Source organism: Paralichthys olivaceus, chromosome 1 (assembly GCF_024713975.1).
Source record: "Paralichthys olivaceus isolate ysfri-2021 chromosome 1, ASM2471397v2, whole genome shotgun sequence".
Classification (NCBI taxonomy): Eukaryota; Metazoa; Chordata; class Actinopteri; order Pleuronectiformes; family Paralichthyidae; genus Paralichthys; species Paralichthys olivaceus.
Genome location: NC_091093.1, coordinates 18651828 through 18679580, shown reverse-complemented (window position 1 = coordinate 18679580; position 27753 = coordinate 18651828). Strand labels below are relative to the sequence as shown.

The window sequence follows — 27753 nt, the reverse complement described above, 5'->3', positions numbered from 1 at the left end:
AGTTAAGACAACTAGCTGCTGGCTCCAGCTAAATTTGACCTTAGACTCTGAACAAAAAAGCTGCAAATGTCATGTTAGAAAAGGAATAACAGCAGTACTCTCCTTTCATGCACCTTTATTCAAAGGTGAAGTGGAAGAGTGAAACATTCACAAAGCACAAACAACACAGGCGAAAACACATGTGCAAAGAAGATAAAAAACAAGTCTCATGCCGTCGACACAGTGCTCTCACACAAGAAGAAAATCTCTCAGTGCCAAATCCAAAAGGACACAAACAAGAACCGTCAACTGCAAATTATTGCACTTACGGAACTACTCTGGAATGTGCTTATGTTTTAAATTTAAGTCTTTAAATACACATGATAGAACTTAAAAAAACAGATCAAAACAGTTAATTAATTCTTCTATCTTTAAATAAGGATTCAGATTTTCTCTTTATTATCTAATGGACATAACAGATTACGCTTTAAAGCTGAGGTGGGGAGCTTTCACATATAAAAAGATGTTCGTCACATCCAAGCCCTTGTTAATTATTTGTTATGAAGTCTATCGGGTGCAGGTGATTCTCTCTGTATTTCACAGGAAATATGGCATCTTTGGAAAAATGTCTGTTTTGAACTTTGCTTCTACCAGCTAATGTGCCAAAGCTGAAGAGAAGAGCAACTGCAGTGAGGGAGATGGAGATGGTTATGTGCTGTAGAACTTACGAAGTGATGCTCCGGATAAAAAAGAAATTCTGCGTTCAGAGAAGGACCTAAGGTTATAAAAAGGAAACAGTTGATGGCAAGGACAAACAAAAACTACCATTGGTGTGTAGCCTCCTCCAAAACTATATATAGCAGCTGTGTAGCATAGACTGTAGAAATATGGACGACTGCTCCAACAAAAGTGAAACCAAAGCATCTTGATCGCCCCCAGGTGGCTGGCTGCAGTATAAGCCATAAATCATGCTTCCTCCATGTAAGTAGATGGAACGTGGACCAAATGATTCCATGCGGGATCTCGCTTTTCGACTCTGGCTCCAAATGACATTTTTGGCCGTGGAGACATGTCGTCCATATTTAAGTACAGTCTAAGCTGTGTAGCGAATGCAGTAGCTAAGTAGCTGTTGCATTTGCTCTACCTAAATATTTTATTATTGTCTTGTTGTGTATTTGTAATTCCTCTCACTGCCAGAAGGGGGATACTACAGTTCAAAACTTCAGGTTTAACATAATAGTGAAATAAATAGAACATTTTCCTGCTGTGGCATTAAATTGGAAATGCCATATTCATCATCCAAACTACCAGAACCAGAATCATTATGTATGCTTCTTATTTAAATACATATATTTCTTCATACTGCACTGGTCCCTTAACAAAAAGAATCTTTTACTCACCACAGCAAACAATACGTTGACTTTTAAATCCAAACAAAATAATAACTTAATGCTATCAACCATGGAAAAGGCAACATTAACCGTAACGCCTCCCTCTGACCCTCCAGAACCAGGGTCATGGATTCAAGTGAGTCCGGGTGTGATGATATGGTAAATGGACAGAGACAAAGAGTAACATCGGCCTCTGTCAGTCTGTGGTAGGGTTCTTTGGTCGTGGCGCTACACTCAGTCCGAACATCTTTACCTCATGTGGTACTTTACGTGTCCTCACGTCTGTTGTAGTAGTGACTGAAGAATGAAAAAATACTGATGACCAGACACATCACAACGAACAGTGTCAGCGCCATCCAGAGAAGTCGCCGATTCAAGGAAATCTTGGGACAATAGCGACCGAAACGAGCCAGGACCTCCTCCATCCTCCTGTGACAAAGACCCCATCAAGAGCACAGTACTCGATATATCAGATATTTCAATCGCTGTTGACATTTTTACTTCCAGCAAGGAGCTACGCAGTCTAGATTCGTTTTTTACATTCTATACATTTACCTGTTTGTCTTCATTTTTCTTCCACTCTCCTCGTCTTTATTTGTTGATTCCAGTAGTTTCTCCACAGTGTTTTCCTCCTCATGCTTCTCGTCTTGGTGAACTTTACTCTGCTTCAGTCCCTCTTGGTATCTGCATTTGAAATGTTAATATTTACTGCATGTGGATGAATGAATGTCCCTATAACCTAAACGTAAATGCTTCGATACACACACAGTACTGCACAAGATTCACCTGCACCATATTTGTCATCACACATTGCGTGTTTGTGTGTTGTCAATGAGCAGGAGACAAAAGGCCTCACCCTTTATTGTACGACTCCTCCTCAATCTTCGCCTTGAGCTCGGCTCTGATCTCGGCTCTGATCTCCTCTAAGTTGACCGCAGGCTTGGCCGGCTCACTTTCCTGCTCCAGCACACTCTTTCCACTGCATTGTTTCAGATAGGAAAGAACAATCAGCCTTGGACACCATCACGGCATCGGGCGTTATAAAACTGTGATGAGTGTACAGTCAGGTTCCATCACAGCCCTGCATGTGACCAAATGCAGACAAACTGCAGTGCTGACTGAGTGGTAGTGCACAATACAACCATCACAGACAAGGAGAGTACAAACAGAAATAAATGGAGCTGGCACTTAAAACCATTCCATCTCCTCAGAGAACATCGGGCTCAGGCACTTGGGAGCTTCACTCAGTCTCACTTTGCAACCAGGATGTGATTAGAACCGGTGTCTGGACTTTGTCAAACTCTTGCACATATGTTTAGATTATGACCCTGCATAGCATATCCATCACCCACAGCAGGGTTTGATTATTATTTTATGCTTTCAGGGTTATTTTCACCTCGCTGGTGCTTTCTCTGCAAGGCAAAGCACATCCTGAAGGCCACACAAACAGGTCGAAGGTCCCGCTGCAGCAGAACACACTTTTGATAAGAAGTTCTGGGCTTTTCTTGGCCCATTGTTTCAAGGACTGTGACGTGACCTTGGGAATCAAGTGGACATACTGTACATGCAATGTCTGTGTGTGTGTGTGTGTGTGTGCATACACAAAACACATCAACCAGAAAACAAAACATACCATTCTGCTGCTGGTTGTACCGCCTCTGTGGGAGTGCTGACTTTCATATCATTTGCTTCACACTACAGGACAGAGGATAATCTTTTTTACAGAATTGTTATTTTTCTAACAATATCACACAATTACAAGTACTCAATTGAAGTATTCATATCCTTTACCCACTGTAAAAGTTAAAGTACAGACACCACAAAGTAAATACTACATTACAAGAGTTGCATTTACTTTCTATCTTTGCTCTCCTGCAATCCCAGTATTATCAGGTGCACATAAAGAATATGGGTTGATTAACGGGGTTAGAAAGAAGAAAAATAATGTTCTGTGAAACTAATTTGTGGATTTATTTTAGATTTTCTCTAATCTTTGCATTTTTCTGTGAAACATTGGATAATTTTGCATCTTTGCTTTAAAAACTGTTAAATGAAACCCTCTCAGAGTTTTGCATCTTTGGTGGAATTGCAAACAACGCAAATCCATTACAAACATGAAAAAACACAAAACGTACATTATATTTATAAAGATGTGATTTTGTGAATGTTGAGATTCAAACTGTAAAGTAACTGTAGCTGTCGGATAATTACAGTGAAATAAAAAGTCCAGTATTAACTATAACTATTAATTCATTATGCAGAAAAGGTAAATGTTTGAAAAACAGTTATGAGTAAATGTCTTTGGATGAACTGACTTTAAGTCATCAGTCATGCTGAGAGAGTGGGTGTCATGTTATTCAATTCATAATATGTCATTTCCCATCATATCCGACAGGACAGGAGGACCTACCAGGACAGGAAGAGCAGCACCAGTGGTGGGTCCCGTGCTGGGGCCAAGGGCTGGGTTGGGGCCTGACGACGGGCTTGGCCCTGTTAACAGGTTGGGGCCCGGGCCAGCTGTGGCTGGAGTCTGACCTGGGATGTTCAGGAGGTTAAACTTCGGCACCACTGCCACACTCACCCTGCGTCTGGGCAGAGCCTGGAGAGTACCGAAAAAACCCAGAAAAGGCAACAGAGTTGGTGGTAAGAGCAGGAAATGAGAGCAGTCATATCCTGTACGGACATTAAATTCAGAAATTACCTTTCCAAGGGTGAGGGACATTGATCTTGATGACCGTGCAACTCCATCATCTTCATAAAATAAGACAAAATCCAGCATTACATAGGTACATATAGACTGTTCTTATGCTGCAGAGCTGTGCTCTGTGCAATCTGCAGTCGGGTTGAATAAGGTTCATGCTTCATCAAAGTCTTGCCTGAATAAATAAAGCAGAAAAAAAAAACTTTCCATTTACAAGAAAGAAAAAACCTGTAATGTCGGTTTTAGTGAGATTCATTCACCGTGTTTTCCTTTGTTTTATCTGAATGTTGTCATCAGCGTGGTCTTACCTCCAGTGTCCACAGTTCCACCATAACAGCGATTTGAGTTCTGGTTGGCCAGCTTCTTAAACTCCATCAACTCGGCATGATCCTTCTCATACGTCCGCTTCAGATTCTCCACATATTGCATCATGACCTCAGTGGCCTTGTTCATCCGTTTCTCCTGTTGTACAGAGACGCAGTTAGTCAATACAAAACCACATTACAGAGTAGAAGCACAGAAACAGGAACCTATAGAAAAAAGGGTTACTCTTAGAGAGAAACCGTAGATTGATGCTGGACCTCAATAAACTCATGGCTGCCATGAGCTCTGACATACCTGACTGACTTTTTAAGTTTTAATAATATTTAGATATACAATATCAAAATATCTGCACTGGAGCTTGTTTGCTGAAATCTTATTGAAACAGGCTTGAGAGGAGTTGATGACACAACCATTCCGAGAAATGTGCTATCAAACCAAAACAACGAGCCAAAAGGAAATGTGTCATAGAGCTGCCATGAGACGATACAATTGATTGTGTTTCAATCACTGGCTCCAAGTTATTTATCCACAGTAACTTAACTATATTAAATGTTATTACCAACAAATATGATGTGAGAAAATATAATTTTTTCTTAAAGTTCCAGTGTGTAAGATTTTGGTGAAAGGGCAGAAATTTAATGTAGAATAATCCTCATGATGTTTTCACAAGTTCATTTCATCTAAATTGAATGAGTTGTAGTTTTCTTTACCCCAGAAAAGGTCCTTTATATTCAAATACTTTATATACTACATTGAGGGGACCCTCTCTTCGGAGATCACCATATTTTTTTTACATAAGTCCAGACTGGACAAACTAAACAACTTTTGAGTTTTTATGACAATTAAAGGCTACCACAGAGCTGTGCTGTGCATGTGCACAATGCAGCATCTGTCCCTTAACTGTCCTGCATTGTCTCTTGTGTGCACATGTTAGTTATACTGCACCTGTCGAACTGCTCCGACGATCTCTGCCCGGCTGGAGAGTCGTGTGGCCAGGCGGTGCAGCACTGCTACCGTCTCCGTCAGGCGCTGGTAAGCCTCGCGTTGCTCCAGGTTCTGCCACTGTGGTGAGGTCATCTGCAAGAGACACACAAAATAGTCTCATAGAAAAACAAAGTGCAAATCCCTGTCCCCTGAGATACCTGGGATGAGCCTCTTTCTCATACTAACATTTACTGTGGAAAACATGAGATGATGGAAATCTTATGAGCCACAGAGGATTCTTCCTTTCTAGTGAGCTGATCTGATATCAGCTGTTTTGGAAGACTGACCTTCAGCGCTCCTTTGAACTCCTCTAGTTCTTTCTCTGTGTCTTCCTCAGTCAGGTTCCTCTCCCTCTCCGCCTGTTTGAGCCGCGTCTCCAAGGTGTAGTTGTCATTACGAAAAGCCAGTGACAGCTGGACAAATGCATTCTGCAGGGAGGAAGTTAAAGCAATATAAACAACACGTTTAGCACAGAGGAGCTGCAGGCAAATCAGATGATTCCATTTTAAAAGTCTCCCACACCACACAAAACACACATACACTAAATGCATTGGAATGCACAGTATTATCATTGTTAACGTGTGAGGGAGAATCGAGCAGCAGCTGAGAGGAGCCTGGGGAACTGGCTGTGATTGTGACATTTGACCTCCTTGTGTTTTGCTGTGTTGATCAAAGCCCGTCATGGGCCACAGCTGAGAGGAAATATATGACCTCTGACTGTCCTGATCCAGACACGTCCCCGGGGGAGCAGCGAGAGGGGCCGCAGCCTGAACCCTGACAGCGTCACTAACGTTTGCATTTGCTCCACAGGAAATCACTCCTGAGTCTCTTCAGTCTGATCAGGAACAGAAAAATACTTTCCTGTTGACAGAACAACGACAAATCCAGGCAGCCAATTTTTACGACTGTGTAATTAACTACTTTGGTAACAAAACAGGTTTTTATAAACACAGGGCTGCACGTGGAAAATGCTCAGCAGTGAGTGGAACAGTACATCTCCAGTGTGAAATGTTTGAATGGAGCTTTCTGCTCAAAGTAAACTGATTTTTACAACATTTAGCTTTATGACTCATTTCCACGGTCAATTACCGTAAAACATGTTGAAGGCAGAAAATGACAATACTACATTTCATAAATTACACTTGGGAAGCAGAACCTGACAAGAGTCCCATTTGTTTGTTTGTGTAATTTAACACTTTAGGTAGTAAATAAATGTTTTTGGAAATAAGTTGTTTCTACTTTTTTACAGTTTAAATGTCTGTGTGATATGATATCTGTTATCATATCAAATGTCTGTGTGATATGATATCTGTTATCATATCAAATGTCTGTGTGATATGATATCTGTTATCATATCAAATGTCTGTGTGATATGATATCTGTTATCATATCAAATGTCTGTGTGATATGATATCTGTTATCATATCAAATGTCTGTGTGATATCATATCTGTTATCATATCAAATGTCTGTGTGATATGATATCTGTTATCATATCAAATGTCTGTGTGATATGATATCTGTTATCATAACACACAGACATTTAAACTGCACACAAGCACCAGAGGAAAAACCTTAACACAAAATCGACAGGGTCAGCATTATTAGATACTGTGAAAATAACTCAACAACCTCCACAGATCTGATACCCACCTCAACCTCCTTCTCAGACAGTGGTGGTGCACTGGAATGAAAGCAGACATGAACAATTAGCAAGGTGAGAAATGTACATATTCAATCACAGAGTAACTCAGATGCAGGGAGGAGTATGTTTGAGCTTTTAGTGAAAAGGTATGAGCTTGTTACACACCAGCCTGGCAGACCCCGATGTAGTTTCAGTTTTCTCAGCATCACGTCTGAAATGTTGGGCATCGCATCTGACTTCTCCCTCGCCTCCGTGTTCCCGGCCGAGGTTGGAGTCGACTGAGGACCTGCAGGCACATCGCTGCGTCAGTCAGACCTCAAGGGAATTATCAGCTCTTTTATTTTAAATCAAGTCTCAGGTCATTTGTGACATGTCAGCAGAGTCTGAAGTCCTTTTATGCAAACCTGAGTAAAATCACACAGTGGCCACAAGTATCAGTTACAGCATAATGAGAAATACTGAAACACTCTATGACAGTAGCAGCAGCAAACAGGAGTCATTGAGGAATATCTGCATTTACTGATATGTTTATGACGCCATGTCATAAACATATCAGTAACAGCAATCGTCAGTGTCTCGGCTTCAGCTTGTGCACATGCAGCTGCTTGTATTTTCACCAACACCAAGCGTAGAGCCCACATCTCTCTAATTCTAGCCTCTCTTCATTGGCTGCCATTTTAATAAAGATATTAGATAGATAGATAATATAGTCAGGCCCCCAGTTATACTACCAAGCTACTAACTTCCTATGCGCTGAGCTTTCATTTTCCGATCAACACAAGCTACTAGTTCCCTATTTTTTTAAATAGAAATATTATTGTCCACACAATTTACAAACCACATAAAGTGTGTGTTTGTGTGCTTACGTTATAAATCCATACTTTGAGACAAATGTATATATTAAATATTACTATTTAAATTCTTCTTCCAACCTGACTTTCTAATGCAAATCTACGGTTTTGTGTTATTTCAAAACATAATCATACACAAGATTTTGAAATTCCTCATTAAATCAGATGGTCTTTTGCTCACATGCTTTACCAACCATGCCATCTGCTGACGGAAACTGAAAACAGCAGCTTTCTCTGTTGCGAGGCCAGTAAATGGTTGGCACAGAGGAAGAACAGACAAGAACAGCTCATCACCATTTTGTGACGGGAACAAATATTTTCCCTGAGATCCAGGAAGTGCACACCCTTGGCGATATTGCTGAATGTGCTGTTAAAAAAAACGTTCTTTCTTACATGGACAAGAGGGCAAATGAGGACTGTTACCCTTTTCCTGTTCAGCAGCTTCACTCAAGTCTGGTAACTTGGATCCCACTATGCTTTGGTTACGCAGCAGCTTGTGTTCCTAGAGACACAAACACACACAAAAACAAAGCTGTTATGTTTTATTCCCACATCATTTCAACTATTAAAATTAGAGCAGGTGATGACAGTTATAAAATCCTCTGCACCAATGCTTTACCTCTCTGAGTTTCGACAGTTTGGGTACACCCCCCGGCTGAGCAGAGAGGTCTTTGTACCCTGAAGACTTCAACACATCTCTGGGCTTGTCTGAGAAAGTGTCCTCTGCCTTTGGAGGGAAACTTGGCGCTCCGTTTCTAGAATTAAGGCTGCCCACAGCATCCCAGGAAACTGCTCTCATTAGCGGAGGGAAAGCCCCGATTGTCTTGATCTCTGCTGTACAGGGGGCCAGTTGAGTGGGGGGTCGGAGGACGGGCTTGGCCACCCCTGTGGCCGGGGCCTGGTTGGGGCTTTGGCCTGAACCGGCGCCCTCATCTGCTTTATTGACTGCTGGGGGACTCTTGGGTGCAGCAGGATCACAGTTCTCCTTCTGAACAGCAAAACGGGGCGTTAGAGTCCCAGAGGAAACTTTCCTCTTCTCAGTGGGCTTCCAGTCCACCAACAGCCTGCCCTGAGGTCACACACAGCATGACTATTAATACAGTTTACAGTTTATATGTTGGAATAAACCTGTGGCATTAAATTTCATATTTATATTGAAACACACACACACACACACACACACTGTCAGTATCAGACTCTAAATTTAAAGATGCAAAAATGAAATCCGTAGAGATTTATGCTCAGACAGCCACAGTCCTTTGGGCCAAATAGAACTTGTCAAATAAAACGTTGACATCATAGTGGTGGTAGTTCAAAAATGATTACAGTAAATCTGTTAGTCTGACCTCCTGATCCTGGGTCGTTACTTCAGTCTGTTCTCGTCCTGAAGGAACATCTAGAAGCTACAAGAGATCAACACAACACAAGTTTCCTATTGTTATTTAATATCTCTTGGATCAATAATCAACTATCAATTAGAGTGTACATTTCTAACTGTTAAGCACATTTCAAACAGACACAGAAATTTTAGCAAAAAGTAAAAAGACAATATAAAGGAAAAAAGGGAAAACAAAAAGTATCTTTACCTGACCAGCAGACTGTGAGCTGATATGAGTCGACTCTGAGGGTCCAGCAGCTGACAAAGCAGAAAACAATGAACAAAATCTGAATTGAAAGAGTAGTATGAAGGATTTATTATCATTTAATGGTGAGGTTGGAGAATGCAACCAGCTGGGTCATGTAAAAAAACTGCAGGCCAGGACCAGTGTTTGGTTTGTGCATTCTGGGCTCGTGTGGACTCAGTGGAAGAGAATCAAGTTTCTATGTCCTATAAATATGAACAGCTCAGTTTAAGCTCACAAAAACACAATGATTTTTAGTTTCAGGTGACTATACACGGATCAAAACGTTATCTTTCATGTCTGTCAGCTCTTAATTCTACATACAAGCCGTTTGAATAACAGAAAATAGTAAACAAAGAAGGATGAAGAACAGTACACACCAGTTTGTGGGGCCACAGACAGAGAGCTGCTTCTAGACGAGCACGGTGAGGATGGTGGAGTTGGAATAGGAGACAGCCCTGTGGAAAACAAATTGGAAAAGGGAATACAGATACAATTTTAATTCACTGAGACCAAACAAATCCCCACCGTATCATGATTCAACCAATGTTCAAGGAATAATATGCCCTGTTCATTGTTGTCTGTGTGTGCACGTTTGTGTGCACGCGTGTGTGCACGTGCTCTACCTGTGGGTGAGTCTGTGAGGCTGCTGGTGGAGCGGCGGCCTCGGCGTGTCAGGAAGCGGTCGCTGACCTTTTTGGCCTGTTCGAGCAGCTCCAGGTTCTTCTGTCGATCCTCCTCAGAGAGCTGCAGCTCCGGCAGCTGATCTTTCACCAGGTCGATCACGTTACCTGTGCTGTCTGAGGAGTGTGACACACACACACACACACACACACACACACACACACACACACACACACACACACACACACACACATTTATGGGTTAACATCAATGTTTATCAGGTTTGTTTCCAAACAAAGCATCTGATAATAACATTATATATTTTAAATGAATGAATTTGATCTTTAATCTTAAAGAAATGTATGTTTTAATAGTTTTAAAAGTCTGTGAGAGCCGCTGGGTTGGCCTCAGTTAGAGACGAGTTACGTCTCGTGGAGATTTAAATGTGATTCCTCTGTTTAAAGGCAATGAAGGATTCACAAATGGACGTGAGCCAATAAATCAGGTGATGAGAGTCGGCAGAGTCTGGGATGTTTTTATCTCTTCTTCTCCTCAGAAAGAACATCAATGCATTTCAGGGATGTACAAGGACACACAGTTGTGTTTTTACTCATCACAGGAAAAATAGATCTTTTAAGAAAATGAAATCAAAGCTGTTTTGAAATAATAAGTTTGACAGAGGAGGCATTATTGTGTTTCAAATATCCACTTTAAAACAGAAAACAGCTAAAAAAACATTTAGTAGCTCAAATTTGACTACAGTGAATGTAGCTGGTGATAATATTAAAATAGTTCTCATGATGGTGTGTTTATTTTTAGGATTAATTTCTTCTGCAGTGTGTTTGTGTGTGTGTGTGTGTGTGTGTGTGTGTGTGTGTGTGCAGGGTTTGCCCACCGACTGTTGTGATGGGTCCTCCAGAGGAGTTTCTGGTCACACGAGCTCTGGGACTGTGCGGCCTGACAGAGGAAACCATAATATTTCAGTCACATTGTCCTTGTTTACAGCTGAAGTTCAAGAAAAGCGATGGCAGATGATCACACGTACCTGGCCTGTTCCATAGGACGACCATCTTGTTGGATGATAGTGGCCTGCTGTGGGTAGACGATGGTGGGAGCAGTCATGACGACAGTTCGTGTTTCACAAGGTACAGACTGTGAAAAAATAAAACAGATTTACAATGAAACTCGGTGGGAGGATGTGTGTTAGCAGTCAGGATTTCATTTCAAAATGAAATGGCTAAATTGAGCTGTCCAGACCCTTCAGATGCCCCAGTTTTCATCAATCCCTGTCTTTTGTGCTGCATTTAGGTTCTTAACAGTGCACTACACAATGTTGGATAATTAGTCCGCTTGTTTGTGGCAATTTAATGAAACACCACAGTGGGTATATAAATCATAAGCACATTTTATAAACATTCAAAAGCATAATGGAGGTATTTAAAACTAGATGTTCACACAAGGCTCCTCTCAACAACACAAAGTAAAGATGTTTACTGTAATTATGTTGTCAAATAAATGTGCAATTAATAAAATTACCACAAACAATGAACCTGGGGCGATCAGAGAAACCCCTGCTTTGCTCAGAGAAGAACTGTTGATGGCAGATGTTCTGCACACAAACAAAATAGATTTGCCTCCACCAGTGTGACACTGAGACAGCTGTCTTTGTAAACTTATAAAACATGGTTCACTCAACATGACAATACTGGAGTGAGAGTCGGTGTTCATATAATGAAATGTAATGATTATAATGAAATTATGACAGAGGAGGGAAGAGATGCTCACTTCAAGGAAAATCATCTACAACTACTTAGTGCAGGAAAACAAGCTGTACACAGTGACCTTCTGATATTTGTTAGATCTCTGAGCCGTCAAGTGTTTACTGATCATAAAGTTTAACTCCCCTCATTTCCAGTCATCTTTTATTTGTCTGGTCTCAAATAAAGACACAAATTGCGCCCAGGTAAAAAATGATTTCAAACAACGAGCACGAATATGGAACAAAATAAGGAGAACTGAAGATGTAAATCATAGTGAATACGAACGTCAACATACTGTACATCTGTTCCACTTTACTGTTTCAAACATGACCCCTATCGACCCCCACTATTAAAGGAGAGTAAACACAAACACAGATCAAACTCTAAATCCCTTGCAGCTCCTCTCAGAGCCGATCTTTGCACTAGATGGTACCAGTGCTGACAGGAGACAGAGAGTGAGCTATGATAAACGTGTATTTTTTATTGTGTTGGTCTGTGCCCTGAAGATTAGATTATACAGCTTCATTGCATTCTGCAGAAATGTCTTATCTGGCCTGTGTGTTTATGAGCGACGACAGCGGAAAGCAGTGTTCTCAGAGGACTCAGGCGGCCGACTGTTTAACACATTGTTGTCTCACAACAAGAGCCAGATTCTGAGTTTGACCCTTCAGGTTTTATATTCATCATGTTGTTGTGGTATATATCGAAACTAATATATAGCTGTTAACAGGGTCGTGTTTAATTTGATCTGAAATAAAAACCATAACATTCAGTCTTTTTGTGTACTGGACAGCTGAGGCCTCTGTCACTCACTGTGCTGGGAGAACTGGAGGAACTGTCCAGCTCCTCGGGGGAATCCTCCTCTTCCTCGGGCAGTGTGGGCATGCTGGGGAGCAGTGGAGGGTGAGAGCGGGTGTGGGGGAAAATAAAAGGTGTCTCAGCAGCAGAGGCCTTGTCGCAGGACTTCTTGTAGTTATGGTCACTTTGCTCAGAAGGAGATTCCTGCAGTAAGTGTTCCTCCTCTTCCTGGATCGTAAACACACGAAGACACAAACACGTGTATGTTATGTGTGGACAGGGACATACGCATAAGATAAATAAGGGAACTGCTTTTGTCGCCTGAGAAAACGGAAAAACAGGATACACATGAATGTTAAAATTCTGAAGAAAAAACTTTCTGGATATCTTACCACAGCTAAAAATATGATACACAGAACAAAACATTCTCATTATAAACAAATCCCCAAATAGCTTCATCCTCAACTACTTTGCAACGGCGTTGTAGCAAACTTTCCTAACAGGCTGTGACTAAATCATCAGAAACAAAACCTCTTCCTCCAAACAGAATTTTGGTATGACTTAAGTGTTTGGCATTTCAAATTATGGGTATCAATCATTGTCCCACCACCTGGGGATCAAATGAGATCAGAAAATACTCATATAAGCAAAGAAAAACATGAATATTCATTTCAAGATATCATAGATTGTGTTTGACGAATGGAATTGTTGCTGTTACTTTCTGAGTGTTTTTTAAGGGATGGGGAATTTGCTGAGGGTGCCACCTGCTGGAGGGGCACCAAAGAGAAGGAAGAAATGGATTTATGAATGGATGCCCTCTCAGCTTTTACTAATAAATCACTGCTTTCAAATACATGAACTAGTCTTGAAATGATAAACCCCACAGTACAGTACAGGAGCAGGGAAGCACTGTGGAGCTGCACACTGAAAAAACAATAACCTACTGGATGCTGACTATCTTGTGACAACACAGTTCATCTGCCCTCAGCGCTGCATAAGAACCCTTAATAGGTAACCAGGTGACACACTGACACTACTGATGCCATCTACACCGTGAAGGTGACTGATCTTTTGAGCCAGTTCAATCCAGACGTTTTGATCACTTGTTGTCACTTGTAAATCCAGATGTTTGCTTCTGTCTCTATGATGAAATTATGATAAGAATTATACCATTAAGTCAAACCCAGGGCACCAAAATGTCCAGATATGACCAACAAGACCTCCAACCTAAACAAATTGATTGTTTGGGTTTGGTAAAAATAAGGATTTCGGTTAGAGGACCTTCATTGTGATGGTTACACTAAAAAACACACAAGGTTTTACAAAAATCCTGGTCAAGGTTAGAGGAAACAACACAGAGAATGGACAGTGGTCCCCTATGATGAAATGAAAATGTTCTAGGTCATAATAGGTTAGTGACCTACAGGGTTGTTATTTATTGGTGTAAGACCCTGGTTTTTCAAATGATTCCAGTGATCTACAGGTGGTAACACTTCACTTTGCATATGGATTCAACACATTTGTTAGACCATAAGGACGCACTCTGGTGAGAAACACTCAATGTTATCATGAGTTGAAAATGCAAAATGAAAGCACCTTACGTTTACTAAACCTTCCTTTAATGGGAACATTAAGAAAAAAGATGCCTTACTAGTCGTAGATTATGGCACAATTATCAACCAATAAGCAGAGATGTTAGAATTTCGTCTAAGAGATGTTGAGAGGAGCAATTAACAAAAACAGCAACACTCACTGAGGGATGCAAATGGCAAATAAATACAACTCAAGACTGAGCCTGCAGAGCTAGTGACATGTGTTCTTGTTCCCACACTGTGACTTTCATCAGCCAGAAGCTGTTCTGGGCAGAAACTGTCAGAGTGACTCGGATGCACCGAGTTGTTTTCAAACTCTGCTACGTTCAGTGTGACTTGTTCTCACAGGCTCACTGAGCTCCTGAGGGACACAGTAAAATAAACAGAGGGTCTCATAGAAAGATTATGAAAATAATACAAATATGAGCGGGAAGATAAGATGGAAAGACACTGTCAATGATAAGAACATAAAATGTATCATTTAGACACAACGAAAAATAAAGTAACTGATCGATTATTGCGTCTGAGGAAATTAAGGCAACCAGCCACTCAGATAGAGGATGGAGTCAGGAAAGTGAATATACACATATATTATTGGCATTGATAATTAATGTTGTATCAGAATCAGACAACCCCTGATATCTATGTACATATATTATCTGTCAAAATGTTGCCACATGTTCAAATCAAAAACAAAACCTGCACTACCACTCACTTTGTATGTAAAGCAAAGCTATATGATTAACTTCTTGATAAATCATTTAGTCATTTACTTATGTAAGAAGAATCCCATCATTTCTTATTTTGCCAGAGTTAAAAGGGGCATCTTCAAATATGGGAAATATATTCAGTTAGACAACAAATATTCACAATTTGGAAGCTGTAGAAAATGTATTCAATCAGTAAAATGTTTGCTGAGTAATTGTTATCAATTTTAAAATTGAGATTCAACTTTATTGTCATTGCACATGTCACAAGTACAACACAATGCAGTTTACTGGCTAGTTTAGCTCAAAGTCATATCAGATGAATTAGGGGACCAATTGACTTAAATGTTATGTGTGCAACAGAAACATTGTTTGAACTCACAGCTCATAAAACATTTGTGACTACTGAATAGTCTATTGAATAGACTATTGTATGTACTATTGTATAGCGTGGAGCAGGTTTCACCTCCTGGAGGAGCACAGTGCGATCAGGCTCTAATGTCGCTCTCTATTTGTCATGTCTTCTAAAAATAGAAAGATTTACATATCCATGACCAGCGCAGGTGTGGTTGTGTTTTTACTGCCAGCATTTGTCATCTCAATTCAGCAGCTGATGAACAAAGCGAGGAGAGAAAGCTGAATCAGATGATTGTTTTTTTTTGGGATATAATATGGAACACACTTCACACAGGACAGATCTGTGCTGCTCAGTGTCACCGCAAACATGACAAGATCTTGAGAACGTATAGGGACAGAGGGGCTGTGAGTCACTGGGGAGGAAATGGGTTGTTTAATTGTCTTCCAGATATTTCCTGACTACAGGAATACTGTCATGCAAGAGTGCATTCACTTCTCTCTCTCTGCCTGCAGGAGCAGTTAGTACAGATGGTTTAATACTTTAAAAAGTTATTTTTCTACACAACTGTTGAGTTTAATGTTGAATTTCATGCAGTTGAAGAAACTGAGAGCGTTTATCTTTTGTTGACATCTTATAATTTGCCCTGATTTAAAAGTGTAAACTTCTGTCTGAGTCTGCTTCAGTTGTTTTTAACATGGAGACAGATCAATTTTGAGGTTCTATTGCATATATGAATATAAATATGAATATTTCTGATTGTGATGTGATTACGTAATTACCCCTGAAGTCCAACACAGCTTTGGTTAGAACCACCTGCATTTTCTGTGACAAACTCAACTTATTCATCTTAATTCCACTTGATGTATTCATCCATTATTATTCTACTTATTCCACAACAAAATATGCCAAATAAGGAGAATACAAAGAGGAAGAACAGCAAAGAGATCACAGTCATCATCTCAAGAGTTTGAATATCTCATCTGAGAACGCAGCCGTGTCTTTTAAATTAATTTAAAAACAGGTTTTAAGTCTTTTAATGAATTTGCCCTTGAGCAATCCATTAACCAGTTGGTGTGTCTTCTGCTGATGAAGAAACTATTACCTCTGCCCAATGACAATGTCCAAACACAGATGCCAACCTGCACTGTGGGAGGCTCGACCATGCACAGTGAGTGTTTCTCTGGCCGAGAGATTGAGATAAATATTGCAAAGTAATTGAATCACTCAGATGATTTCCTGCGCGGGCCATACAAGCCTGAACAAATAGAGCCCCTGCACCACCATGACAGGAGTACATCAATGTCTTGTTCTTACAGTTATGTTCTATAAGAAAACTCAGAGCCAGAATGAACTAGACACTGCCACCAGGCCTTGCTGCCCCTTTCCTCAGAGGGAGTCAAGGGGACCATGATCCTCCTCCTCCTCCTCCTGTTACATAAGCCCACTCCCTCATGCCAGATTTGTTTAAAATTTGGTTGTGTGAAGCAGTGAGCACAGGGCCCGCAGAGGAAGTGGTTGCTACGGAGCCACAGTCTGAGATAACATGGCAGAGGAAGTGCGAGAGAGAAAAAGAAATGGATGGACAGAGTCAGTGGACAAATCAGGTGAGAGAGAAGATAAACCCACTGACTTTAAAAATGCATCATACACACTGAAGAAAATACTAGATCACGTAAACTCACCGCAAAAAGTACAAGTCAGACCAACAACAAAAAATCCCAAAACACTTGTTCCTGTACCAACAGCTCAAAGAGCTGTGGCTGCATCCTCTGCAGCAACACGTGTGCCCACCTGAAACCAAGACAAGCACAGACCCCGCAGCTCACCAACAGCCCACCACCCAAACCTGTCCTCAGGCAGCACACACTTTACCTGAGTCCACTGCTGTAGAGAAGCAGGCACACGCTCCGACTGGTCCTCTCCAACTGGTCCCCTCCAACTGAGAGCGACTTCCCACAGTCAAATTGTCACCCTCAGCCTTTCCCTCAGAAAACTCCTCTATCCTCGGGGCTTCTCCTTCCTTATCCCGTCCCCTCTGTTCCCTGTCTTTTTTCAGCAGCAGCCTTTCTTTCACTCCTGGGAGCTTTGACCATTTAAGGAGAAGGGCTCTGTATGCTTCTTTGGGCTGCAGTGGAGTGGGGGGTGTGTGTGTGTGTGTGCATGTGCTATGTGTGTGTGTGTGCTCCACTGATCATCCCTCAACTTCACCCTGAAGAAAGTTGGATAAAATATGATATTTTTTCAGGGGCTTGTTTTGGTTTCTGTAGTGTGTGAGCAGTAGGAGACTAGCGTGTGTGTTGTTGTATATGCAGGGGCATGTTTGTGTGCGGCTGATAGATGGATAGATCCCATCTGTGTGATATGTGTTTACTCTGCAGCATGAGAGGAATCCACGCATCTACTTCCCGAGCTCTTGAAGATCTTTACTGGTCGGTGAGCTGCAACATTTGTGCTGCATTTAGCGTTGAAAGGTTTTAAGGGGCTGTGATCATCCCCGAATTGTGGGTAAAAAAGAAAACAGCACAGCAGTCACGTTGCTCGGGGGAACACAGCTGACGTTCACAGCGAATAACAGCATCACAGTTTGAATTAACGTGAGTAAGATGATAGCGAAGGAAATTGTTCATCAAAGGACTGATGTGTGCAAAAAAGTCAGATGTTCTTCTTATCTAAATCAAATCAAGTGAAAAAACTCTTTTAATTTATTTCAGCATTGAGATTGTGATGTTTTAACCAGTCAGTGATAGAAAAGGATTTAGATTCTTTACTAAATACATCATAAAAAGATAAAACAATGTATAAGTGTTATACAGTTCTAGTAAAAGTCTAGCATTCACAATTTAACAATTAGGTACGATTATAAAAAATATACAGTAGAGAGTAGTAGAATAAAAAGTAGTTTTGCAGATTAATGCAACTGATGCATGAGTGTGTCCCTGGCATCATATACTGTTGCAGATAAAAATAATATTAATGTTAATTAATAACTACAGTATTATTTTCTGATTAATGCAGTACAATAAAGTAAAACATATTCTATGATTTATAGAACAGTAGAGAGTAGAAAATAATATAATATGCAAGTACATGTGCCACCGAATCATACTCAAGTTAGTGCAACTTAAGTTATTTTCCACAAACGCCCAAATCACAAAGCTAAAAAGATCAGTTGCACTTCTTTATCTTTACACTGCAAGCTTGAAAGAAAGTGGCCCAGTATCACAACAGTCTACTCTACAAAATTAACATTTTCAACAGGTCAGTAATAAAGACACACAATCACACAACCTGCAGTTCATCCTCTACAAGCAAATATCAAATCATATACAGTAATAAAAGCAGCAGAGTCTCACCTTGCTGCAGCTGCCGCATCCTGTGCTGCCTGTTGGAGCCAGAGCACAGATACACGGTGAAGACAGTTCATTTGCATTTTACAGGAAGCTTGTGCAATGCAAATGTCATGACGCCGTTAAAAAAAGAAAGAGAAAGAAAAAGAGATAGAGAGAAAACAGACAGGGAAGAAGTAAATTGAGTTTCATGTCCTGTGAGGCTGACACTGGTGATGGGATGTTCACCTGATTAGTACTAACTACTGTAACTCTTGTTTCAGGAAGTCTCCCAGCCCCTCACCCTCCTACCTCCATAACTATGGGCAACAATAACCTGGCAACCACCTCGAGTGCACGAGGCGCTTGATCCACTGTTTGAAAGCTCTCGGCCTGGATGGTCTTATTGTGATATCAGCTACTTTAAGATGTTTAGAGCACCATCAGAGCTGAACAGCTCCAAATAAACCAGTATCATTCACTTCTGAGAGGGAACGAATTATTGAAGAAAACACTTCCAAGAAGTGTGACTCCTTGAAAGCACATGCTGGATTTTAAAACTATTTTAAAAATGACTGCATTTCACAGCCAGATTAGATGTCATAACTCATCACACACATCCCTGACGAAAAGCATGGAAATAATTACATCTTGGATGGAGGCCATGAAGATGTGAGATACCGTAGATGCTGGGAATATCTTGGCAGCTGTGTTCACTTCTACACATTCGACCTAATCTAACCCCGTTTTCACTTCAGACACCATCGCATACTTGTGTTTCTGTTTTTATCCCCATGATCTAAACAATGTGTCTTGTCCTGGGAGAGTTCAGCCTCACCACAAGTTAATTCACATTATCCACACTCCTTTCATGTATAGACCACTCGTCAAAGAGCAGATTGTTTATACTGTAGTCACCACACACACTAACAGGGCATTAGAGACCCACTGTGTTTCTAAATTATTTACATCCAATCTTCAGTGGATCTTGATTCATCATCACGCAGGCTGACTGTGGCCAACAGCGACATAAAACCTACAAAGAAGTTTTATTTTATTCCTTCGTACTGTTTCACTGACAAGGCTAGAGCTGATTTAATATCTCACATTAATGTTTTATTAGTTTAAAGTGGATAAAGGAGGAATATATAATAATTTTAAAAGCCTTAATGGATGGAGAGTTCTCTATAGTACCTGTAAGTACAGTCTCACAGAGCTTTGAGCAGACAGTGTTTCATAGTTCATAGTTTTTATAGATGTTTTGATTATTATATGCAGCGTCGCTAAGGTAAGAACCTCAGAAGAAAGAAATTGTAAAACCTTTTTTCACACTGCATTTTTCCCAGGGAATAATCATAGATATTGATTAAAGAAAATTCTACTGTGGTTAAGTTTCATCCTTAAATATGTGTTGTTGTTTTTTTCTAGTCCTGTTTTCTTCATTAATTTCCTTAATGTCCAGCCTTTGTATTATTTTCAAACATATGATGTAGAGTTTGTGCTCTCCCTGAAAATAAACCAAAAAGTGAAGTATTCTTGAAGCAGTGCCAACATCTAAAGTTTGATGTGTGGGAAGAACTCCAAATAAGATCCCATCTCCCTCATTATCATCGACAGTAGCTTGATTGAACTGCACCATCCATATCTTAACATACTGACTTAAGATGGCACTGGACAATTTAAACTTTAGACAGAAGGCTATAGAGGAAACACTCAAGAAGACATGCGTAGAGACGACTGCTGCCCCCCCCCCGAGCCCACCCACTGGTTCCCAGCAACTTCGACTTCCATGCCCCGACCTCATCTCTACATCACAAATAAACAATTACATATAAGACGAAAGAGGAAGAGGAAAGGACAAGGAGAAAGTTTGCCATGACCCATTATGTGGAGCATTGTATGTTTTGTAAAATATATAATGAAATATCAAGATTATTTGTGCACAAGCAGCAGATTTCAGAAAAAAAGGATCAAATTAAGGCTTCACAAAAAGTTTCCCTTCAGTTTTGTGAAGACAGATTCTTGGAGAGTCTAATTTAGACGCAGTACATATGAAGCTGGAGCCAGAGGCTGGTTATCTTACTTTCGGATGTACAAACAAAACATTTTTAATAAGGGGGCCTTGGGGTCAGAGCCAAGGTAGATGTTTCTCCACTTTATTTCTCTGTTCATTTTCTTCAATGGCAGTCATAATTCATGTGCACAATGTGTTTTTCCAATTCTGTAAAAGAGAGTTTGTTATTTATTTACATTTCCGTTGTTCTTTGAAAGCTGCAGGTCCTGGATCTCTAAGTGTCTTTAAATAAATTTGCTCAAAGCTCTTCAGAATAAATCAAACAACAGGGAACAATTGCTCACAAAGTGATTTGAACTTAAACAACTGACAAAGTATAAATGTGCTGCTGTTTAATAATGAGAAGTAACTAAAAATAGTTGACCCTCTGTGTGTTTACATAAAAAAAACCATTCTGACTGCCTCTCATTCCCCCTTTGATAGATAACACACTCCCTACGAGCTTATTCTCTGTTCCTCTTACTGTACCAGCTGTTGTTCGCAATATAAATATCTGCAGACTGCACAGTCTATTTGCAGACATCCTCAGGGACGACCATTTGAAACGGAAGTGGCTTTAATTCATCTGTGTCTCACAGCATACCGGACAGCACTGAAGCTGTATTTGTGTTATGCTGCCATCGTACCGTTCATGAGTGGAGGCTCACTGAGTTCTGGGATTATGGGTGACAGAGGAGGACTCTCTGTTCTTTCTCTGGTTTCAGGCTCCACGTCGGACTCAGCTGTGAAGCCGGTGACTTCTGGTTCAGGATCAGCCGACAGACCTGGACCTGGATACTACAGAGACGTACAGAGAGAAAATATAGAACTATAAATTTTGAGTTCAATGCTTCTATGGTTAGAATATTATTTTATGTATAAATGAGACAGTTACTACTGATACTACTAGTATAACTAAACAGGTGAGGTGCAGGTAAGCGTAAATCAATTATGTGTTATAAGGCTCTGTAATTTCTTTTACATTGTTTTATGTGACTTTAAGTGAAATTAAGATCAAATCAAAACAAACATCAATCATAAATATAAGTCCCTAACGTTTTTCATCAAGATCCATTTATTCATTTTTCTCTAAGAAATCAATAAAAATGTTTAAAAAGCTCTGTCTTGCAATGTTAAAGAAAATTCCTGGATCCATCCCAAGATCCCAATCCATATCAAAATTTAATGGCCTCTTCTCTGACCCATAATGCATTTTTTGTAGCACCCCGTCCGGTACTTTCTGCATAAAACAGCCTCCTTGGTGGAGGCAATAAAGCATTTGTAACAAACCTGGTTTGGATCTTTTTCTGCGACCCTCTCCTCCAGGACATTCAGCTTCTCGTCCGTGGCACTTGTCCGGCCCAGAGCCTCCTCCACCCTATAGGTGATGCTCTCCATCCTCGCTCTCACCTGGCTCACCCGCTGCTCGCTCTCTCTCACCAGCTCAGCCTTCTCCAAGGCATTGGCGACCATGGCCTCCATTCTTCTGAGGGTCTTCAGAAGTCTGCTTGTGGTCAACTGAAGCTGCGCTTGCTCCTGCAGTGAGGCCGCTCCGCCTGTGATCTCCGTGGTCACCACCGCATCCCTCTGATCCCTCACCACCGTCCCGACAGCTTTGTCCGCCACTACTCTCAGAGTGTTGGTCCCTTTGTTAATATGACAAACTCCACTGCTGTTTTTTTGCTCAGAGACACACTCCAGTGCAGATCTGAGAGAAACTTGCAGGTGGCAGATCTGCTCCCTCATATCACTGATTGTCTTCTCCGCTCGCTGGAGCTTCTCTTGCGTTTCAGAGAGCTCCTGGGTCGACTGGGTCTCTTTGGTGCGGGCCTTAGCCTGCTCCGTGCTGAGGGCTCTCCACCAGTTCACCACTGCCACCTTCTTCCCATCCGGGATCTGAGTTTGGCTTTGCTTTTGCTCCTTCTCTGAGGCTCTCCTCCGCTCCTCCACCTTCTCCCCTTTCTCCTCCCACACACACTTCTGCAGCTCCAGCTCCTGCAGCCTGAAACCACCACCACAGCTTTATAAACATTTCTTTTACATGCTGTTATGTCTGTAGTTACCAAGGGGTACTAAAACTGCACTTATGCCTATTACAGTCTTACACACATCAGATAGTAACTCCTATGGGTTGCATAACGGAGATGCCTATAAAAACACTGTCAAAACCAAATACCCTTTTTATTAGCTGGAGGAAGCATCTAAGATCAGAGACTAACATCAACTGATTCCCGTCTGTTACCATAAGAGGAGAAAGGGAGGTAAAAATCTCACATACACATTGACAAGCTGCTGCTTGATGCTTGCCTGTTGCTGCTGGCGATGAGGAAAAGGCCTCTCCTGTGTTTCTACAGGAGAAGAGTCCTGTGTGTGAGAGATGAAACACGAGAGATAAGACAGGATTATACACGTTCATGTGAATGCATGAAGTACTTATCATCCTCTGGAGAATGTCTGCGGCCTCCTCACCCGCTCTGGAAACTTATTCTGCAGAAGATGAGCTATTTCTGTACTCTTGATCCTGTGAATGATGCTCTGAATATCATCAGTGTGCATGTGGAGGGATGGGAGGCCTACGTCGTCCAGAGCTCTGTGATGCTGTAGCCGACAAACAGAGCCATAACATGGTCAACATTAAAAACAGATTGTCAGATAAAATAACCTGTAGAAGAGAGTTTCTTACCTGCTGCATATCCTGCATCTCGCTCTGCAGGGAGCGGTGGTTCGGAGGATCTCGACTGTAGAGACTCTGAGGACTGATGCAGTGCCGGTCGTACCTGTCGGAACCAGCAGGTGGAATCTGCATTCAACACTTGACTCATAAATATTTGGCAAATTAAAATATTTGTCTTATTAATCTGCAATTAATTTTCTTTAAAGAGTTTTTGTTTTAAAATATGAAACTCTCCAATAATTATAATAGATTATAAGAGATGACACATCCCTCTGTTCAAGGGGCATTCCACCAGTTTAACACATGAAGTTCAGTTTAGTTGTCTGGAGCAGAACTTTCTGTTTGCTGAGCTGCATTCTAAGAAATGCAGGGTCCAGAATTTCTGGAGTTTTATCTATATTAGACAAAAACTCTGCATTTTTTGGTCCATGTTGAAAATAATTGTTAATATATGTCCACAACTGCTGAGGCAGAATTTGAATAGACTATTTTGTCAAGACAGGCTGGTGGATTAACTTCTGTTATCTTTGTGGTCAGTCTGAAAACAAGTAAATGGGTGAGATTTAGATGCAGAAATTTAGATTCAAATTCTTTTGAGAATGAAACAAGTGCCATCTACTAAAAATACCTCAGAAGAACTTGGTGTGAATGTTCCTGTAACCTCATCAGCTCTGACTGCAGATCCTGTGAGGTCAATAAAGAATAAACGTACATTAAAAACCATGTCATAAAATATAAACACATGCAAATTGTCAGTTAATGTTAATCTGTATTTGTTTCGTGTCAGTGTCACACGCACCATGATCCTGCTGTGATTCTCCACGTGAGAGTTCTTCATCTTATCCATCAGAATGTCTTTCTACACAGTGATGTTTGGAAATAAAGTTAGGAATAAATAAAAACATAAACATGACACTTTTCTTCATTTCTGTGATGGACCAACCTTTGAGATTTCTCTGTCTCTCAGAGTCAACATGACCAGGGTCTCCTCAAATTCGGCCTGTGAACATTTATATGTTTAAAGCTCAAATAAAAGTCGTCATGGAGACAAACACATGATGAGAGTTTTCACTGATGTGTTTCTACCCTCAGCTCAGCGTTGACCTTCCTCAGTTTGTTGATGCTCTCTTCACAACACGTCCTTTCAAAGGTGAGTTTTTCATTCTGTGTGGACACAGGGACATTTGCATGAAATGAACATTTGTTTTCTGAAGAAAAAACCAATGTGGATTTACATTTTCAGATCAACATTACCTTGTCCTCAAGCCTCCTGATGTGAACCTTCAGACATTCAACTTCATTGCTCTGAAGAAGATTTAAGTATAAACAGTCACCATAAAGAATAGATTGAACTTTCAAGCTTCATCCGGAAACAGATCAGTGTAAGATGTACCAGTTTGGTGCAGCTGGTCTGAGAGCGAGCGACTCTCTCCTGAGCCTCTTTGAACGCACGACGGGTCTCCTCCAGTTCTTCTGTCAGGGATCTGACTCTCCCTGTTGACCGCTGAGCACTGAAAATATTTAAATATCCCTTATTCAGCAGGATGAATCTCTACTCTGATTCAAAATGTTATATTCTGGTTTTATTTGAATATGAACTAATGGAAAAGAAATAATCCAACCACATTACCTCAGCAAAAGTAGTAGCAGTTTTATATATAATGACACAAACTTTCTCTACCATGTCATTATCTTCTGGTCTCATTGGAAGGATGCATCACTCGATACATAAATGAATGTTACAAATGAATAGAAAATAATGATAATAAACCAAGTAACATTAAATGATAAATTATCCATGACAGCTCAACTCAACTACAAGTCTAAAATGTAAAATTTGTCAAAATATCTAATGTCATACAGGCCCAGACAAGATTAGAATTAAGTGACTCATTTATTTTCAAAAGATAATTTCTGTATGAAAAGGAGAAGTATTCTACATTTATGATTAGATTACAGGACTATACAGCTCAAACAACATCATTTTCACAGTCAATCTCTCAAGCTCTTGTTGACTGTTAACTACTAGCAGCTAAAAGAAAATATGCCTGTTAGGTGACATGACAGTGATGTGTCACGTGTACTTCCACCTGAATATGTCAACTATTGAGTGAGTGGGATCTAAGATTTTTATTCCTCCAGCTCCTCTTGGTCATTATTTTGTAAGACTGAAGTAATAAAGGAAATAAAATAAAATAAAATGAGATAAAAAATTTTTAAGTAAAAATAATAATTAATGAATTACTTTAGTTGCACTTATCTGTTGCACTTACATGTAGTTTAGCATTTTTGAAGCAGATTGAACGTAATTGATTCTTACTGTTCTGGGTTTGTACCCTCATGGTTGAATGCACTTATTGTAAGTCGCTTTGGATAAAATCTTCAGCTAAATGAAATGTAATGTAATAATGTAATGGCCGGGGTTAATCCGTCACCTGGTCAGCTTGGCTCGCAGCTCAGTGATCTCCAGAGTGAGCTGCAGGTTGACGTCTTCACACTGAGCCACCGTCCTCAGCAGGCTGCTGTTCTGCTCGCTCAGTTTGTGGTGAGCGTTCTTCAGTTCAACCACGGTGCCCAGCAGGTCTTTTCCATCACTGCTACAGCAAAACAAACGGTTAGTGGTGAAGAATGACAACAAACTGATTAAAGGGGATAAACACATGTTGTGATTAAAGGAGAGAAACAACAAACCAGGAACATTGGTGGTTCTCTGACGAGGCTGCTTTGCTTTGAGGACATGAGAAATCCAGCGCTGCAAAAAAAACATGTTCAGTGATTAAAAAAAAAAAATCTGATTCAGATTATTCTAAGAAGTCTGAACAAAACAGTGACAACCTACCATTTACAGGCACTTGAGAGGAGTCTGGCCAAGATACATGACCGCCATCTACATCAGTGCTGAAACACAGAAGGAGTCGGTGAGTTAGATCCCACAGCTCATTTCTAATGTGCATCAATGAATGGAGGAGTTTCTTGCAGCTCATCAGATATTTTCTAAGATTGTGATGTTTTAATTCTGAAAGTGTTAATTTGAAAATCAGCTAGAAACTAAGTAAATTAAGTTAAGTAAAAATGTAATGTAAATGAAAAATCAGATGTTAGAACACTCTTATTTAATGAGCTTCAATCTCATACAGTGATTAACTTAATTTGAAGTTTGACCAATTTGATAATAATATGTAACAAACTGTCTGCATACATATGTCTCCTTGGCTTTTATGTTAATTTCTTTGTATTTTCTCTATGCTTTTATTGTTTGCTCTAATTTCCTTTTGTAACAAATAAAGTGATGAACAAATTAAGTATTTGTATATTCTATATTATCCTAAATGAATAATATCAACATCTGAAGGAGCCAATGAGCTGTGACTCAGCCTAGTAATTAGCCTTGATATATATTCACATTCCAGTCGTCCTAATAGTGCACCAGGTTTTTTATTCTCCAGATTGTTTTTAATTAAGTGGTGTATTGTTTGGCTGCATTATAATTCAATATGATTACAATGAAAATGTTGCTCAAACATGTCTCACACACTTGACCACACCCAGCAAGATGGCGACCTGGAGTTTTGATCTCACCTGTCCTGGCTGCACTGGGCGATCCAATCCCTCATGGTGGCGTGGAACGTCTCTCTAGTCACAAGTGGGTCCTGATTCTCTGGGTCGAGCAGCTGCTGCAGAGCAGCCAGTCTGTCCTGCTCCGTACTCTGAGCTGTCATGTTTTGCAGGTACTGGACGATGGTGGAGGCCAACACCTCTCCTGAGGGCCGGAGAGAAGCAGGAATAAATGATTTAACTTTTTGATATGGTTGTTTTCATTTGTTCTGCTGAGCACAGCATGAGCTTGTGTACCTGAATTGGAGTTGTTGCATGTGTTATACATGATGTCAAGGAGCTCATGCTCAGAGAATCCTCCCGTGTCATTTTTGTCCTCAAGCTTGTCCCTCGTCCCACTGCCGGGGGACTCCCACACTTCACATGCAGAGAGAAAATTATATATTTAAATTCACAAGCAGGAAGAAAACATGTAAATGCTCATATGCTGCATGAAGTGTTTGTATTGGAGGCTTTAAAAAAGAGCAAAGTAACGCCAGCATGTACCATCGTTGTTGTCCGACATCGTCCTTGTTTCTCCTGAGCCCCTGGACGGACACGTTCCTACATCACCTGATTATTTAACAAACATCAAATACGTCTTAAAGTAGAAACACAGATACATATCAAAATGAACAAATGTTTAAAAAGTGAAGTGGAACGATAAGTAGCTCATGCTTACATGTACGCAGTGGGATCTACTCAGAGGACGACATCTTCTTACTGTCATCTCACACTGAGGAGGAAAATGGGACATGAATATGCTCTGAC

The 27753-nt window shown here is 40.5% G+C and overlaps 1 protein-coding gene across 1 annotated transcript; it reads right to left on the bottom strand.

The window, feature by feature from the left end:
- Positions 1-98: 98 nt before the first annotated feature.
- Positions 99-27718, bottom strand: mrvi1 (murine retrovirus integration site 1 homolog). The gene is made up of 39 exons (XM_069524206.1): positions 27665-27718; positions 27490-27555; positions 27241-27360; positions 26968-27148; positions 26228-26286; positions 26080-26140; positions 25824-25982; positions 24782-24899; positions 24643-24693; positions 24475-24552; positions 24332-24388; positions 24188-24247; positions 24017-24072; positions 23398-23491; positions 23184-23312; positions 22993-23078; positions 22005-22716; positions 21362-21512; positions 18689-18717; positions 12694-12906; positions 11166-11272; positions 11016-11077; positions 10123-10296; positions 9877-9954; positions 9461-9510; positions 9221-9277; positions 8494-8943; positions 8298-8376; positions 7189-7309; positions 7032-7062; positions 5667-5807; positions 5341-5472; positions 4380-4533; positions 4072-4121; positions 3781-3969; positions 3004-3065; positions 2227-2349; positions 1926-2054; positions 99-1799 (listed from the first exon to the last, which is right to left on the bottom strand). Exons 2-39 carry the CDS (start codon positions 27506-27508, stop codon positions 1637-1639), a joined length of 4785 nt encoding a protein of 1594 aa, XP_069380307.1. The 5' UTR covers positions 27509-27555; positions 27665-27718; the 3' UTR covers positions 99-1636.
- Between the last annotated feature and the right edge of the window lie 35 nt (positions 27719-27753).

Excerpts from the sequence above, each read along its gene's own strand:
- mrvi1 (XM_069524206.1), bottom strand. Across the intron at positions 4,122-4,379 it reads TGGAACTGTGGACACTGGAG|ATGATGGAGTTGCACGGTCA; the intron begins GTAAGACCACGC and ends TATTTTATGAAG. Across the intron at positions 2,055-2,226 it reads GAGGAGTCGTACAATAAAGG|ATACCAAGAGGGACTGAAGC; the intron begins GTGAGGCCTTTT and ends TTTCAAATGCAG.